Here is a 16,010-nt window from a genome sequence, read left to right on the forward strand (position 1 = left end):
CCGGGGTTACAGGTCACTCGCTTCGGTCTCCGCGCTCGCCCGGCTACTGCGGGACCCGGCCCAAGGGGAAGGCCGGAAGGAGCAGCGAGCCGCCAGCCCGCGGTGGCGCATGCGCCCGACGAGCCTAGTTGAGACCCGGAAAAGGAAAACTTGAAGGCATGAAATCCGACGCACGCGCAGGAAGGTGGTGGAGCGCTAAGACGCCGGGGAACCCTTTGGGCGTGCGCAGAGTGGTAGCGCTGGGGCGCATGCGTACACTTAGGCGTTGTCAATCCCGTTGACACCACTGGGCGGAACCGAAGGGATAGTTGAGTGGCCACTGGGTAATGGCGGAATTAATTGGCACGAGACTCTCCCTGTGAGTTACAGGAGGCGGGAAGAGGTTGGAGGCGTGGACTTCCCAGGGCTACAGCGACAGTTCGCCACCAAAGCACGCCCCTTTAGGCCCGCCCCTTTTAGTGCCGGACCTCAAACCTGCACTCTCGCCCCGATCTGCCTCTACTTCCGGGTCAGAGCTCAGCCTTAGCGTGTAGAAAGCAACCCTCCAGAACAGGCATGAATAATAGAAATAGGATAACGTCGCTTTTCTTAAAGTGACAGGCTCTAGGCAATGGGGGTGGAGGGTTCAATCCAGCGGTTGTGAGGGCGACTTAGCCGTTCTGAATCCAACCATTGGGCGAAGTTCAGGTCGACAGTCTCAGGTTTCCGCCCACTTGGTAAGGGGCATGAAGAAGTGGATTATTTCCCAGGTGAGGGGAAGAGGATGGGCTTAGACAACCCGTTCCTAAAGCTTGAGATGCAGCCAGTTCCGTCTTCCAATCTTGCCCACTCCCAACCCAAGGAGCTTCTGGTCCCTGTGTCAGCTATGGAGGGAAGGAGGCGAAGAGATGAGTCACACAGCCCTGCAACTTCGGAGCCAAGACTAGACTCACTCCCAAGCCAGATTCTTTACCTCGTTTTGCTGATGTGGATGCAGAGGGGACGGCCTGTCCTTAGCAAAGACCAACCTTGACCCTGAACCTTCAGCGATGGGTATTTGGGGATACCCATCCCCTCCTGCCCTTCATTGCCCGCCTACCCGGGAACTGCCGGGACCAGCGCCGGCAGCCTCTGGGAGGGGAGCAGTGCTACCCGCCCGCGTCATCTGATGCTGTTTCCTGCAGGAGGGAGAAGAGCGGAAAAAAGTGAAACTCCACCCTCCACCTCTGCCTCCCGCCCCCGGGCCAAAGTACAAAGGGAGGAGGAAGAAGGGAACGGGGTTGGAGCCGTCGGGCTGAGGGAGCCAGACTGGGAAGCCGCAGCTCGGCCCAACTAGGGACACTCCAGCCACCCCCTGCGCGCAAAAAGACCCAACGGAGTCCAACGCTGCCTTCTTGCTGGCCCCACCTTGCGCTGGGCGAGTGCTGGAGCCAACTTCCCAGGACTGCTCCGGGACTGAGGGACATTCCGGGCCCCTCCAAGCTGGCCATGGTGAGACGCCGGAGGCCTCGGGGTCCCACCCCCAGAGCCTGACCACACTGCCCTGGGTGGCCCTCCAGAAGCCCGAGATGCGGGGGGCCGGGAGTCAATCCTCCTGGCTCCCCAGAGAGGTTTGGGTCTGGGGCTGAGGACCAGGGCCCGGATGCCCAGGTTCCGGGACTAGGGCCTCGGGCGCCAGCGGGGGTGGGGACCAGGGGTACCCAGGGAAGGTACCCCGCTTGCCCCAATATCGGCTCCCAGCCATGGAGCCCCTGAAGAACCTCTTTCTCAAAAGCCCGCTGGGGTCGTGGAATGGCAGTGGTGGTGGGGGCAGTGGGGGCGGCGGCAGCGGAGTCTGGCCAGAGGGGTCCCCGAAGACAGCAGCTTATGCCAACCCTGTGTGGACAGCCCTATTTGACTACGAGCCCAATGGGCAGGACGAACTGGCCCTGAGGAAGGGCGACCGTGTGGAGGTGCTGTCCCGGGATGCAGCCATCTCTGGCGATGAGGGCTGGTGGGCGGGCCAGGTGGGCGGCCAGGTGGGCATCTTTCCATCCAACTATGTGTCTCGGGGCGGTGGCCCGCCCCCCTGCGAGGTGGCTAGCTTCCAAGAGCTGCGGCTGGAGGAGGTGATCGGCATCGGCGGCTTCGGCAAGGTCTACCGAGGCAGCTGGCGAGGTGAGCTGGTGGCCGTGAAGGCTGCTCGCCAGGACCCCGACGAGGACATCAGTGTGACAGCTGAGAGCGTGCGCCAGGAGGCCCGGCTTTTCGCCATGCTGGCACACCCCAACATCATTGCCCTCAAGGCCGTGTGTCTGGAGGAGCCCAACCTGTGCTTGGTGATGGAGTACGCGGCCGGTGGTCCCCTCAGCCGTGCCCTGGCCGGGCGGCGTGTGCCCCCACACGTGCTAGTCAACTGGGCTGTGCAGATAGCCCGCGGGATGCACTACCTGCACTGCGAGGCCCTGGTGCCCGTCATCCACCGAGACCTCAAGTCCAACAACAGTGAGTTTCGGGGAGCATGGTTGGAGGGCGGCATGGCCCAAGCACACACCTGCTAGCTCTCAGCTGAGCCACCTGGGGGGTCTACTAGAGGCAGGAGCTCTTGTCCTAGGGGAGCCCCAGTTGACTCGGGGCACCATGGGCCCACACTGGCCCCAAAGCCGGAGACCCAGGCACCAGACAGTCCTTCGCACCCCAGCCTCAGGAGTCCTTGGCCCTAGCTCCCAGCTGCCAGGTTAGAAAATTGGGATTTCCCAGGTGAGCTGTAGGCATCCTGCGTAACCATGGGAGCTCTGGATGCTGGCACTCATCTTCCTCTCCCCTCAGGTTCGCTCATGTGCTCTTGATGCTGTGCTCTGGGGGTAGAAAGCGCTTCCAGAACAGAGATCTTGGAGTGGAAAGCCCCCCTGCCCGGCCCCCCACCCCTGGTGGTCAAGGTTGGGGACAGGGCTGGAATTCTGGCCCTGCCCGTTACCCCTAACTACATGACCTTTAGCTGGTTATTTCAACTCAGAGCCTCAAGTTTGGACTCTGGATAAAGGGAGTGACCAGGAAGGTGAAACGGCGTAAGGGGCTGGGGGAGCCTGGCATCTGCTGCCTGCCATGCCGTGGGTCTGCAGCTGTGCGGGTGGACATTTGCGGGCTGGATCGCGGAGAGGGCCTTACCTAGAGTTAGCACTTGGGGTGGGCGTGGTGGGGCTAAGGGAGACTTAAGCAGTAAGGTACTCCACCTCCAGCCATCTTAGGCCCAACACACTGCTCAGCATGGGCCCAAGACAAGTGAGTGACAGGCTCAGAGGGCTTCCTGGAGGAGACAAGCTTCACACCAAGCCAGAAGCAGGCCGTGTTCAGAGAGGTACCAGCTGGATGTTTTGGTCAGGGCCTGGGCCAGAGCAAAGGCAAAGAGGCAGGGCCCAGCACCACATGCCCCGCTCCCCAGTAGTGGAGACACAGGGCTGGGGCTGATGGGTTATTGAGAGATATGGGCAGCTCCTGGGGGGTAGTGAGCATGGATATTTTGGGCTGCCTGGCCTGGGCTGGCCATATACAAGTGACTTGTGGGGAGAGAAAGGCAGGACCCAATAATATCCGAGTCCTTGCCAGGACTGGAGGGGTCTGGGGAGGCCTGCCAGCCACACCCCTACTCCCCTCATCCAGTGGGGCACTGCTCAGCCTCCCTCCCTAGCTCTAGCCCCCCAGGGACCCCCACTCCCTGCTCCAACCCAAGGGAGATTCCCCGAAGGCCTTGGGGGAGGGGACTCCCTTCTTCTGTTTTTCCTCCAGTTTTCTTTCCAGAGAAAATGGAACAATAGCCCAGGCCCCTGCTCCCCGCCCTCCCCACTGCTTCCTGCGTTTCCTGCTGCCCCTGAGCCGGCTTCCTGCCCCTGCTCCTGCCCCTGCTCCAGCCTCTGCTCCCTCCCCAGCCCAGCTGCCTGCAGGGGAGGAAAGGGGGGGGGGTGTTCTGTGGGAGAGGAAGGAGCCAGGGGTTACATCCCCCCCCATCCTGTATGTCTCTCCCAGAGTCTGGGTGGTGGTGAAGGACAGGGAAGGTGCCCTCAGCCTCCCTGAGCCTGGCCTCCCACCTCGAAGACCCCAGCCCTAGGCCTGGGGTGCTGTCTGCGGGATGGTGGGGGGAGTCCCTGGGTTGGGGGGGCACAGGCAGGAAACAATGGCGTGATTTTCCTGGACAATGGGTGCCTTGTGAGGAAGCCTGGCGGGGAGTGGAGGGGGAATTCTCCAGGCCCACGAGTCACAGGACTAACCAGCCAGCCCAGCCTGGGTCTGACCTCCCCCAGTACTCCCCCAAAGGACTCCCCCCGAGTTGGAGACCTGGCCCAGGCCTCCCAGAAAGGAGAAGTAGGGACCATGGAGGGAAGCGGAAGAGGTGTGAGCGATGCAGGCCACTCCCTAGCCCCACAGAGGCCAGCCTGGGGAGGGGGCTGGGGGCCAGGAAGCCCCACATGGGGACTGAGAGCTTGGGATCTCCAGCCCCCTCTCCTCCAGGTGGCTCCTGATCACCCCTTCCCCAAAGTCTAGATCAGGTGCCAAATGAGCAATTTGGGTTGGGACAAATTCAAGGCACTTGGGAAAAAGCAGGGGATGTGGAGATGAGGATAAGGATTCAAAGGTGTCAAGCCAAGTTGGGGGCAGGAGGTGACAGGTCACCAGGACAAAGAAGTCCCAAGGCTTGGATGAGAGGCTGCCTATCTCTGGGCCTCAGATTACGTGATGGAAAAGGGGAGGCTGGCCTCCCAGCCGGAGATGTTGGTGCGGAAAGCGCTTCACTGGTCTGTGAGGTTCAAGTGGCTAGAGGCCTTGACCGGTGTGTCTTAAGGAGGATGGGTGGATCCTGTCACCGGAGGAGACCGGAGTCCCTCTCCAGCCTCAACACGCAGACCCTTCGGCTGGTTCCACTCCAGCCACCTGCCCTCACCCTGTTCTGGTTCTGCTTTGGAATGAACCTGTGTAGTGTTTACTAAATGGTCCGATTCTGGGCCTCCAGCACCCAGGCCAGAGGCTATTGCAAATCGGGGAATGCTTGTGACATAGGACAGCGAGGAGAGCCGACACGAGATGGTGGAGGACTAATCTTTAGGACAGCTGACAAGCTTTAGGACACTCATACTAGACATCCCACCCTGTACTAAGGATTTAAAAAGTACGATCTTGCTCAGTCAGTTGAGTGTCCGACTCTTGATCTCAGTTCAGGTCCTGATCTCAGGGTTGTGAGTTCAAGCCCTGGGTTGGGCTCCACACCAGGCATGGAGCCTACTTAAAAAAAAAAAAAAAGTGATCTTGTTAAATGCTTATGACGACCATCCGAGGTGGGTTTTGTTATCCGTAGCTTTATGAATAGTTCAGGACTCAGCCCCAGTCTGGCTCCAGAAGAGAAGAAGGTGAATGGCAGGACATTCACTGGATTAGGATTAGGAGAAATTGCAGGGAGATTTGCCCCGCACGGTGGGAGGATGAAGGTGGGGGCGGGAGGGCATTTGAACATGAGATAGGGCAGTGATGGACAGCTGAACCGGCTCCTGGCGCAGAGCTCCAAATGTGGGAGGGGCCAATGGGGAGGGGGCAGTGAGCACTTAGGAGAGGCCAAAAGAGCCCAGGGACAGTGGGTAGGGGTTGAGGAAAGGCCACACTCTGAGGACCACTGACGCTGAAAAGGCTAAGGCTAGGGGAGGCCCTAAGGAAATAGCACAAGCAGGCAGAGGCCCCAGAATCAAAGACAGTTTGGGAGGGGTGGACAGCAGGGCCAGGTGCCCCCACAAGGCCCAGAGACCTTGGCCAACGACAGGATCGGGAGTTATGGCTTTACCCCTGGTCCCGCCACCTCCTCTGAGAAGTCCTCCCTTTCACCAGGCTGGGTTAGGTGCCCATCCCCTCTGCCCCACCCCTCTGCCCCTACCCTAAGCTGCCCCAGAATGGTCTGTCACCCTGGACAGGAGAGCTGAGAGGTGTGTGTGCCCTGAAATGACATATATTCAGAAAGGTAGTTGGCTTGGATGTCGCTTCTCTACATTTACCAGGAAAGGGAGAGGCCCTTTCAAACCCTTGATGATTCTATGACTTTATCATCTTTCTGTTCCTCAAAACCTTCTCTCATTTGAGCCATGTTTGTCCTAATGAGATTTGCAAGTTGCTGCTTCTCCTCTCTATACAAGGCCCACTTGGGTCAGCTCCACAAGCCCCTGGCAGATCTGACCATCCACTCCCACATTTGTCCCAAGCTCCTCCTTTTCTGGCCAAGAACCTTCGCTTCTCGAACCCCCCTGTTCTTCACATCCAGCTCTGCAGCGGCAGACATCTTTGGTTGGAGGCTCTCATCTGGGAGGGCCTGTGCCAGCCATGAGGGGGTATGGGCACTGGGGCGTACTGGGTTTCCTTTCTCACCAAGGGGTTCCCTCTTGCTCCCCATCCCAAGGGAGGTCCTAATTCACACTCCTGCCTCAGCAACATGACAAGACACAGGGGTTTCTATGCAATGCAGCATTAGGGGAAAGCTAGAACACCGGCTTTAGAACCACACAGACGGGGTTGAAATCTGTTCTTTATTTGCATATGATCTCAGCAAGTCGTTTCTCTGCCCAGTTTCCTTTTCTGTAAAATGGGGGTGATGATGTGTGCCTCAGAGGCTGTTTTGGGAGTGCTAGAGCTGAGCGTAAAAGCCTGGCCTCAAGGAGCCCCTCCAACCACGTTTCCCAGTATGGCTACTTTTGTCTGATTCTACCCCAACCGTCCAGCGCAAGATCACCTCTGTGCTTCAGTTCTTAGCCAGCATGTCTGTCAGATGATAGTTTGCTTCTAGCTCCTCCCTTGACCCCACGATCTGAGCACGGAGTACCCACAGTCCTGCCCCCCTCTTCCCCAGTTCTGCTGCTGCAGCCCATTGAAGGCGATGACATGGACCACAAGACCTTGAAGATCACTGACTTCGGCCTGGCCCGGGAGTGGCACAAAACCACACAAATGAGTGCAGCAGGCACCTACGCCTGGATGGCTCCTGAGGTTATCAAGGCCTCCACCTTCTCTAAGGGCAGCGATGTCTGGAGGTGAGGCCTGGGTGCAGCATGGACAAGGCCATCTGTGGGGCTGAGGAGGGCCAAGGGGGCTGTGGAAATCTAGGGGTGGGCAGAAAGGCAGAGCCCTGGGGGAGGGAACTCAAATCATTTGGCTCCTCATTGCTTTGGGGTGAAATGGCATTGAGTAAGTAGAGGGGACACAGACCCTTTGTCTTGCCCACAGTTTTGGGGTGCTGCTGTGGGAGCTGCTGACTGGGGAGGTGCCCTACCGTGGTATCGACTGCCTTGCTGTAGCCTACGGAGTAGCCGTCAACAAGCTTACGCTGCCCATCCCGTCCACCTGCCCTGAGCCCTTCGCCCAGCTCATGGCAGGTAAGGGGACTGGAGGGGGAGAGGCAAAGCTCCTTGGCAAAAGACACATCCCCCCACAGACCCCTTCTCACTCTGTGCCCCCTCCACTCCGTGTCCCCAGACTGCTGGGCGCAGGACCCCCACCGCAGGCCCGACTTTGCCTCCATCCTGCAGCAGCTGGAGGCGCTGGAGGCGCAAGTCCTGCGGGAAATGCCGCGGGACTCCTTCCATTCCATGCAGGAAGGCTGGAAGCGCGAGATACAAGGCCTCTTCGACGAGCTGCGGGCCAAGGAAAAGGTGGGGGTCCCGGGATTGGAAAAGGAAAGGAAGTGCCTCCCCGGTCTTCTTGGGGCAGAGAGTCCGTACCGGGCTGATCCCACTGCCTTCACTGTCCCTGGCACAGGAACTTCTGAGCCGCGAGGAGGAGCTGACCCGGGCTGCGCGTGAGCAGCGGTCACAGGCGGAGCAGCTGCGGCGGCGCGAGCACCTGCTGGCTCAATGGGAGCTGGAGGTGTTCGAGCGCGAGCTGACGCTGCTGCTGCAGCAGGTGGACCGCGAGCGGCCGCACGTTCGCCGCCGCCGCGGCACCTTCAAGCGCAGCAAGCTCCGCGCGCGGGACGGCGGCGAGCGCATCAGCATGCCCCTCGGTAAGGGGCGGGGCCCAGCGCGTGGCCCAGCCATTGGCTGCGTGAGCGGAGGGGGGCGGGGTCAGGCTTGTGCTGGCCATACTGGGATTGGTCGGGGAAATTGGTGGGTGGACCTGTGAGCCGAAGGCTGGAAGGGGTGGTCCCGGGAGCGCTGTTTTCGTGTGTGGGCGGGTTCTGGCGGAAATATTTGCACGGCGGCCGGGGAGCGGCTGCGCCCGCGGAGGGGCGGGGCTCATGAAAGTTCCTGTAAGGCCTGGGGGACCTGGCGCGACCCTCCCCGGAATCTCCGACTGCGTCTGGCTTCTTCGGATGCTGGCGTCCAGGCCGTCCGCTTTTCTTACCGAGAGCCTGACGGGCCAGGAAGGCAGTGATGCGGGCCCCAGTCCCACAGCCACCGTGCCAGGCCCGGTCCCTGCACTGCCTTCGTGGCCTGGGAGCCGGCTGACGGCCCTGAGGGCTGGAATCCTGGCTCTCGTTCACCACAAACCTGCCCCCTGCGTTCCCCCCAACTCCAGACTTCAAACACCGCATCACTGTGCAGGCCTCACCTGGCCTGGACCGGAGGAGAAACGTCTTCGAGGTCGGAGCTGGGGATTCGCCCACCTTCCCCCGGTTCCGGGCGATCCAGTGTAAGAAACCTCTCCTCATGCGAAACCCCTCCACGGCCCCTTCTCTTCTGTCAAACCTCTGTATCTTAGGAGGTGGGTTCCACCCACTGTCTCCTCCTCTGACTGCTCGCACCCAGGCTCCCTCCGCTGTCTGACTAGGCTGATACCTCTGAGTTCCCAGGCAGCATTCATTTTCTCTAAGTTTCATAGATGAGAAAAGTGAAAAAAGTAACTTGCCAAATGTCACACAGCTAATGAGGGGCAGGGCCAGAATTCAAACCCAGACAAGATTGCCACAGTGAAGTAACTATACCCCACCCGAGTGCTAGCCCCAGGACCCAAACCCACCCACCCTGTCTCAGTTCACTTCAGATTCTCTGTGTCCCAAAGCCCACCCTTGGAATAGTATGGGCTCCAGCCTGATCCCCCATCCTCTAAGAAGCTGTCCCTGGTGCCTGACTCTCATGATGGAGCTCCTGGCCTCAGCTCAGACTCCCTGGTTCTCCTCCTACAGTGGAACCCGCAGAACCAGGCCAGGCATGGGGCCGCCAGTCCCCCCGACGTCTGGAGGACTCAAGCAATGGAGAGCGGCGAGCATGCTGGGCCTGGGGTCCCAGTTCCCCAAAGCCTGGGGAAGCCCAGAATGGGAGGTGAGTGCCTGAGTGCCTCCACCCCACCATCATCTGCCTCCCAATAGTCCTAAGATTGCTGAAGCCTGACTCACCTCCCCAGGAGAAGGTCCCGCTTGGACGAAGCCACGTGGTACCTGGATTCAGATGACTCGTCTTCCTTGGGATCTCCTTCCACACCCCCAATGCTCAATGGTGAGTGGCTTTGTCTACCCCCCAGCAGACTCTTGCTGCAATCCTGTGGGTACTATGGGGAGAACTACAAGAAATTAACTGTAAGGCAGGCCGTTCCTAGTACTCACATCTGCCCTATAGGTCCACAGCTGAGCCAGGTGCAACCCAGGCTTCAGGGGGCCCAGAGTGCAGCCTCTTGTCCAGGCTTGGCCTATGAGAGGGCTCGGTCCCAGCCCTGTAGCAGCAGCCGGGCTTTGGCAGGCTGCGGGGAGGGAAGGAAGACAGGGAGTGGTACTGCCCATCTGGGACCCAAGGGAAGCTGGGTCAAGAGAGGGGACCGTGCATAGTGGAGCCGGGCAGGTGCCTGCCACACTGTGCTTCTCAGAGTCCCTTCTGGGGATCCTGTAGGTGAGAAGAGGATAAGAAAGCTGAGCAGGGGCGAGGGATGGCGGGGAGGGAATCCAGGGCCTGCTCTCACTGCATCCGGGCTCTGAGCTGTTCTGTTCTCCGTGAGGACAGCGGCAGTTATGGGCACCAGGTGTTCCATCTGAGCAACAACCCAGTGACGGACGTTCTATTATTCTTGCCTATTTTAGAGATGAGAAAATCGAGGCTCTGAGAGGTAAAGTAACCTTACCTAGAGCCCTCAGCTGAGGATTTGAAAGGCTTAAAAGGTTTCACCCGAAGAAAGGGCTGGGCACATACAGAGAGGTGCAGAGAGGTTATGTGGTTTGATGTGGGGCACCCAGCAGAGCAGAGATTTGAACCCAGGTTTGACTCTAGAGGCAGGACCCTGGACCGTCCTCTGACACACCATTCCCCGCTCCAGAAATCACACTGCCCCAGGCTGGCTGGACTGCAGAGACTGAAGGGAGCATTGGAAGGCCAAGGGGGAAGCTTGGATCTACCTGCTCTTGAATGTACCAAGCTAGAAGGGCCAATAGAGAACTTAAAGTCCCGTCAACCAAGGTGTGTAGGTTGAGGCCGCCCCTGCCATGCTCGGCAGAGCCCTCTGGGCCTGCCCTTCCCAAGCAAGCAGGAGTAGGAACACAAGGGCCTGAACCCCATCCTCCGCAAGCTTGCTCCTTATTTGGAAGGAGCTCCCCTACCCCAGCCCAGCTGCTGGCCGAGCACTTGGTTCCCTGAGCACAAGCCCACACTCCGGTGGCCATCTTGGGCCCAGGAGAGTACATGACCTTGACCTCTCAGCCACCCACAGAGTCAGAAGTCTGGCTGAGAATGGAAGAAAACCCTGTGAGATAGCCCAGGCACGGGCCGCACTACTGGGGAACAGGCTGCAGTGAGTTGCCTGCTGGTAGAACAGTCCGCCTCCACTGATGGAACAGCCCCTCTCATCCTCATGTCCCAGCGGTTCTGGTTCAGGTTCAACACGAAGTGTGTTGTCCTGGAGCCACTAACGACCACAGGGCGCGTCCTTGCTGTGAGGTCTCACAGAAACGATTTCATCTGCATCCGTGGGTCGAGAATGGGTGTACTCCCTTATCCTAAACCCAGGGATGCCTCCTCCTCGTGCTAGGAAGCTCAGAGGCAAATTCAAGGAACCCCTTGCTGAATTACCTCGAGCAAGGCACGTACCTCTTGGAAACCTCTGTTTCTCAGGACATTGACCGCAGGAATGCCTTTACACTTTCCATTTTGCAGACTGACTTCCATCTCCCCTTAACTCTGTCTCATTTTTCCTGCTGGGGTGAGACAGGTTTGTCCCCTGTTCTGCTTAATTTTATAAACGGCCCGTGCCTTCACCTGCATAGTGGGAGCGTAGCGCTCAGCTTGTGCGGCTGTTGCGGGGGAGTAGGAGAATGGACTCTTCCATCAGACTGTGTCAATGCATTTTATGAGCCAGTCATCGACACGTTAGGAATCAGCCCTGCCGTGACCTGGGGACGGGCCTAGTCTGGCGGTCGGGGCAGCTCGGAAACAAGTGAGAGCAGCAGACAGCAGGAAGCGGCTGTGTCAGGCCTGATGAGAGTAATAAACGCTCTGGTGGGGGGGGGGCTTCCGGGAAGCCTTGTAGAAGCAGGAAAAAACCTTGTTCTCCCCTAGGTGCCACCCACTCCACTTCCAACACTAGATGTGTGGTTCACAGTCAGTTCTGACACAGGCTAGCCCCCCCAGGTGAAGGGCTCTGTCCCACAAGACCCCTCCCCACCCCGCATCTCCGCCCCACCTCAGATTCCAGCCCCAAGTCCGGTTGTCCCCTGTGCTGCTTCTAAATCAGCGGTTCCCGTCACCTTTGATGATTTGCTAGAACGGCTCAAAGAGCTCAGGAAAAACACTTACTTACTAGATTACCAGTTAATTATAGAGGACATAGCTCAAGAACAACCAGAGGGAAGAGATGCGTAGGGCAAGGCACGTGGGAGGGGGTGTGGGGCTTCAGTACCCTCTCTGCGGGCACCACTCCTAGCTCCTCCAGGTGCTGGCCGAACTGGACGCTCTCTAACCCTTTGGCTAGGGTTTTGATGGAACCTTCATTATGTGAATGTGATCAGTTAATTTAACCATTGGCTGTTGGTGATGGACCTCAGTCTCCAGCTCTCTAGTCCTGTGGTCTGTGCTGCCAGCAGCCAGACCCCCTTCCTTATGAGCTTTCCAGAAGTGACCTCATTAACCTGAATTTAAATGTGATTAAAAGGGGCTGGTTAGGAAGAGCAGAGATGCACCTTTTGCTTCTGTGATCCGATCCCTTAGGAAGAGCTGGAAGTTTCAGGAGTTCTGTACCAAAAATGAGATGAAGACTCAATGTATATTTCTTGTAGTAATTAACAGTATCACGGTTTCACAGAGGAGGGGACCCTTCACTGAGGTCTTAAATGGTGAATAAGGGATCACAGAAAGGCGAGGTGGAAAAGGTGTGCTGGGCAGAGGGAACAGTGTGAGTGCAGGCACCGGGCTTTCCACACCCAGGGGAGAGGAAGCCCAGCTGGGACCCAGAGGGGAGTTGAGAACCTGGGAGTTGCAGGTCTCAGACAGCAGGTGAGGGCCAGGCCTTCATCCCCTGGGTCTGTGGGACCCAGCCTAGTCCCAGCAGATGTTGGATGAGTGAATGGGTGGGTGAAGCTGGAAAAGCAGGCAGGAGCCAGTTCAGGAAGGGCCAGAAATGAGAATGAATTTGGCCAATTTGCATTTTAGAAGGCAGGGACCTGGGGTGGGGGTGCGAGGATGGGTCAGAGAGACTGGGTAAGGGTTGTAGCTGAGAAAAGGGACCCCAAACTGAGTTCCTGCTAGTAAAAGCTCAATTTCCCCAGCATTGCATTTCTTCCTCTGGATACCCAGCCCCATGTCCTGCTCCAGGCCGGACGCAGGGTGGGCAGAGTGCGAGAAGGCTTTGAAAGCCCGGCCAAGGGGCTTGGACTTTATGTTAGCCGTAATGGAGAGCCATGGCAAGTTCTAGAGCCAAAGAGGACTTGACAAAATTGGGCATTGTGGGAGGCCATCACAGGACCAAAGGACCCTACCACCACTACCTTCTTAATGTGTGGGTCCCCTGAGTCGCCCCTGGTGGTCTAGAACGGAGTCAGGTCAACCTCAGGCCCATAGGCAGGACACTGATGTCCTGAAATCCGGAGCAGAGTCTGGGTGGGAAGTAGTGGAGAGTGAAGGCTCTGTTGCCTCCACCTGGAGTGAGGCCATCTCCAGCCCTCCCTGGCTGTGCAGCCTTAGACACACCCTTAACCTCTCTGAGCCTGGAACCCCTGGGGCATGAGGATCGGATAACATAAGCCCCTAAATCAGTGAGCTCGAGCCTGGCACTGACCACTCTGAGTCTCAGTTTCCTCATTTCTAGGAGAGGGACAGTGACACATGCCTCTCGGTGCTGTTGTGTACGTTGGAACTGGCCTGTGTGCCCGGTACAAGCTATTGATCGAGTAGGGGGAGGTGGGCAAAAGGACCGGGCCTGACCAGCCAAGAAGGAGGTGGACACAGGCACAGGAGCCCTGCAGATGCCCCTGGCTGGCCACTAAGGCCACCAAAGTCGGCTTGGGGTGGGGGAGGAGTCCCCGTGGGTGGGCAGGAACTGGGGGCGGCAGTAATGGGAGTCCGGGAAGACGCTGGTGGGGAGCAGAACTCGGTCCTTGTTCCAGGGCCACTGAGGGGTCCTCGTGGCCCTCGCCCGAAGACCGCCTAATGTGTGCCCGCCCCCGCTGCCAGGTAACCCCCAGCGGCCCAGCCCGGAGCCCGAGGAGCCGCGACGCGCAGGCCCGGCGGAGCGGGGCAGCGGCTCCGGGACGCCCAAGCTGATCCAGCGCGCGCTGCTGCGCGGCACCGCCCTGCTCGCCTCCCTGGGCCTGGGTCGCGACCTGCAGCCGCCGCCGGCAGGGGGACCAGGCCGCGAGCGCGGGGAGACCCCGCCGCCGATGCCCCGCGCGCTGCCCACCGCGTCCCCCATCGAGCCGCCCCCCTCCCAGCCCATCCGCTTCTCCCCCAAGACGCTCGACGTCCCCGCCTCCCCGCTGACCCCGGAGGCCCCCGGCCCACCCGCCCCTGCACCCCTGCTGCTGGAGCTGGGGGTCCCTGTGGGCCAGCTGTCCGCCAAGAGCCCCCGGCGACACGACGAGGAGAGGCGTGGTGAGTGGCCCCGAAGCTGGCCTGCTTGCGGGGTGGGGGGGGACCCGCAGGGCGGTGAGGCTGGGGGCTGCCTGGAGGGAACTGAGTTCTAAGTTCAGCCACCCAGTTGCAGGGATGGGGTGCGGCTGGCCGGGCGGGTTGTGAGATAATAGGAATGATCACCGGGAGGGGAGGAGAGCTCCGCCTACTGGTTGCTGACTTGCTCCAGGTTTTGTTCTCCCCCCCCCCCCCCCCCGCGCCCCCCGTAGGGCAATTGTCTCGCTTAACCACCTGCCCACCCTGTGAGCGAGGCGCTCAGGTCATACTCAGGCTCTAGGTGAGGAAGCTTAGGGCACAGAGAGATCAAGGGACTCAAGGCTCCCAGAGGTAAATGGCAGAGCTGGGATCCGAGCCCAGGCCGGGCTGCCCCAGAGATCTTGTTCTTAACACTGCAGAGGAGGACGTCTTGAGTCAAGCAGCTCCCTGTGCTGATGGACGAACCCCCACCTGACCCCATGCCTCCTCTCCCCACTTCCTAGGAAGTACAGTTTCACCCCCGCCAGGGATATCCCGCTCGGCTCCTGGCACCCCAGGCACCCCACGCTCACCGCCCCTGGGCCTCATCAGCCGACCACGGCCCTCACCCCTTCGCAGCCGCATCGACCCTTGGAGCTTTGTGTCAGCGGGGCCCCGGCCCTCGCCTTTGTCCTCGCCCCAGCCTGCGCCCCGCCGGGCACCCTGGACCTTGTTCCCAGACTCGGACCCCTTCTGGGACTCTCCACCTACCAACCCCTTCCGGGGGGGCCCTCAGGACTGCAGGGCACAGACCAAAGACATAGGCGCCCAGGCCCCGTGGGCACCCGAGGCAGGGCCTTGAGTGGGCCGGGCTGCCCCCCCGCCTGGGCTCCAGCGGCCCTAGAAGAGCCACAGTGTACACTGGAGCTGGGCAAGCCTCTGCAGCTGCCTCGGTTTCCCCCAGGGACCCCTCTGGGGGGTCAGGAACACTACACTGCACAGGAAGCCTTCACACTGGACGGGGGGCCCACACCCCCCCACACCCCGAAACCTGTGGGTCCCCCAACTTACCTGCCCCATTGGGGCCCAACACTGTACCCAGCTGGTTGGGAGGACCAGAGCCTGTCTCAGGGAATTGCCCCCAGGGGTGGCGCAGGAAGGAGGGGAAGGGCCGGGGAGAGGGGCCAGCCTCAGCTGTCACCAGCACTTTTGACAAAGCCCTGCTACTGTGGCCCCTGCCCCAGGGCTTGGTGCCTGGAACCCCCCCACCCCACCCTGGGGGTTATCTGGGGCCGGGACTCTCTGGGTGCCTTCCTGCTGCCCCGGCCAGGGTTGGGGCCTCGGCCTCGGGATCCAATGAAGCCAAATAAACTCCCCAAGCTGTCTCCCCAAGCCTAGCCTGCACCTTCCTGGAGGTAACCGGGGGCTCCAACCTGTCACTCAAACCTGGTGACTCCATTACCCCAGCGCAACGGGCAGTCGGCCTGGGCCTCGGCTAGGGTCCAGTCCACGGGCCTCAGGCGGTGCAGACCGTCCTCGGCCCCCACCTTCTGCAGGCCTCTCCTGCTCATCCTTGGCAGCTTGCCGAGCGGGGCGCTGGGGGGCACCTAGAGCCCTCCGGGTAGTATCCTGGGGGTTTGTCCTGGGTTTGTCTCTATGCCATGGTCTGGCGCCGGGAGGAGGGGCCTGCCCTGGCACAGGGCCCCCCACATTCTTACTGCTGCAGGGCTCTATGGGCGGCCACCCCCATGCCAAGCCCCAGGGCAGGGCCCCTCTGCGGTTCTGGGGAGCGGTAGCCTAGGCTCCCCCTCACCACTGCCCAGCAGCCAGGCCCGCCAGGTCCCTTGTTCTGTGGGACAGGACCTCGGGCATGGAGGGTTCTCAGGGAGGACTCAGAATGGACGTGGGAGAACATCTCTCCAGAGGCCACTGGGCATCCTCGGCTCCACTCACCACCCTGCCCCTACCTGACCCATCCCAAATCCTGCTCCTCCTCTCCCCTCCTCCTTCCAGGACACCTGCCATAACCCC

The 16,010-nt window shown here is 60.2% G+C and overlaps 1 protein-coding gene across 1 annotated transcript; it reads left to right on the forward strand.

Annotated features, from left to right (window-relative positions):
- The first annotated feature begins 1,721 nt into the window (after positions 1 to 1,721).
- Positions 1,722 to 15,371, forward strand: LOC111149430 (mitogen-activated protein kinase kinase kinase 11). Its single transcript, XM_022506488.1, has 10 exons — positions 1,722 to 2,463; positions 6,836 to 7,016; positions 7,210 to 7,358; positions 7,459 to 7,634; positions 7,741 to 7,984; positions 8,500 to 8,613; positions 9,107 to 9,242; positions 9,325 to 9,416; positions 13,569 to 13,985; positions 14,504 to 15,371. The coding sequence occupies exons 1-10, from the start codon at positions 1,722 to 1,724 to the stop codon at positions 14,839 to 14,841; spliced, it is 2,589 nt and encodes an 862-aa protein (XP_022362196.1). The 3' UTR covers positions 14,842 to 15,371.
- The last annotated feature ends 639 nt before the right edge of the window (positions 15,372 to 16,010 follow it).

This window comes from Enhydra lutris, unplaced genomic scaffold (assembly GCF_002288905.1).
Source record: "Enhydra lutris kenyoni isolate GAN:26980312 unplaced genomic scaffold, ASM228890v2 scaffoldscaffold22, whole genome shotgun sequence".
Classification (NCBI taxonomy): domain Eukaryota; kingdom Metazoa; phylum Chordata; class Mammalia; order Carnivora; family Mustelidae; genus Enhydra; species Enhydra lutris.

What these genes read in the sequence shown, in the direction of transcription:
- LOC111149430 (XM_022506488.1), top strand. Translation starts at nt 1,722, where the DNA reads ATGGAGCCCCTGAAGAACCTCTTTCTCAAAAGCCCGCTGGGGTCGTGG. An exon ending in AAGGGCAGCGATGTCTGGAG is followed by an intron (nt 7,017 to 7,209) that starts GTGAGGCCTGGG and finishes TCTTGCCCACAG; the next exon opens with TTTTGGGGTGCTGCTGTGGG. An exon ending in AGCTGCGGGCCAAGGAAAAG is followed by an intron (nt 7,635 to 7,740) that starts GTGGGGGTCCCG and finishes TCCCTGGCACAG; the next exon opens with GAACTTCTGAGCCGCGAGGA.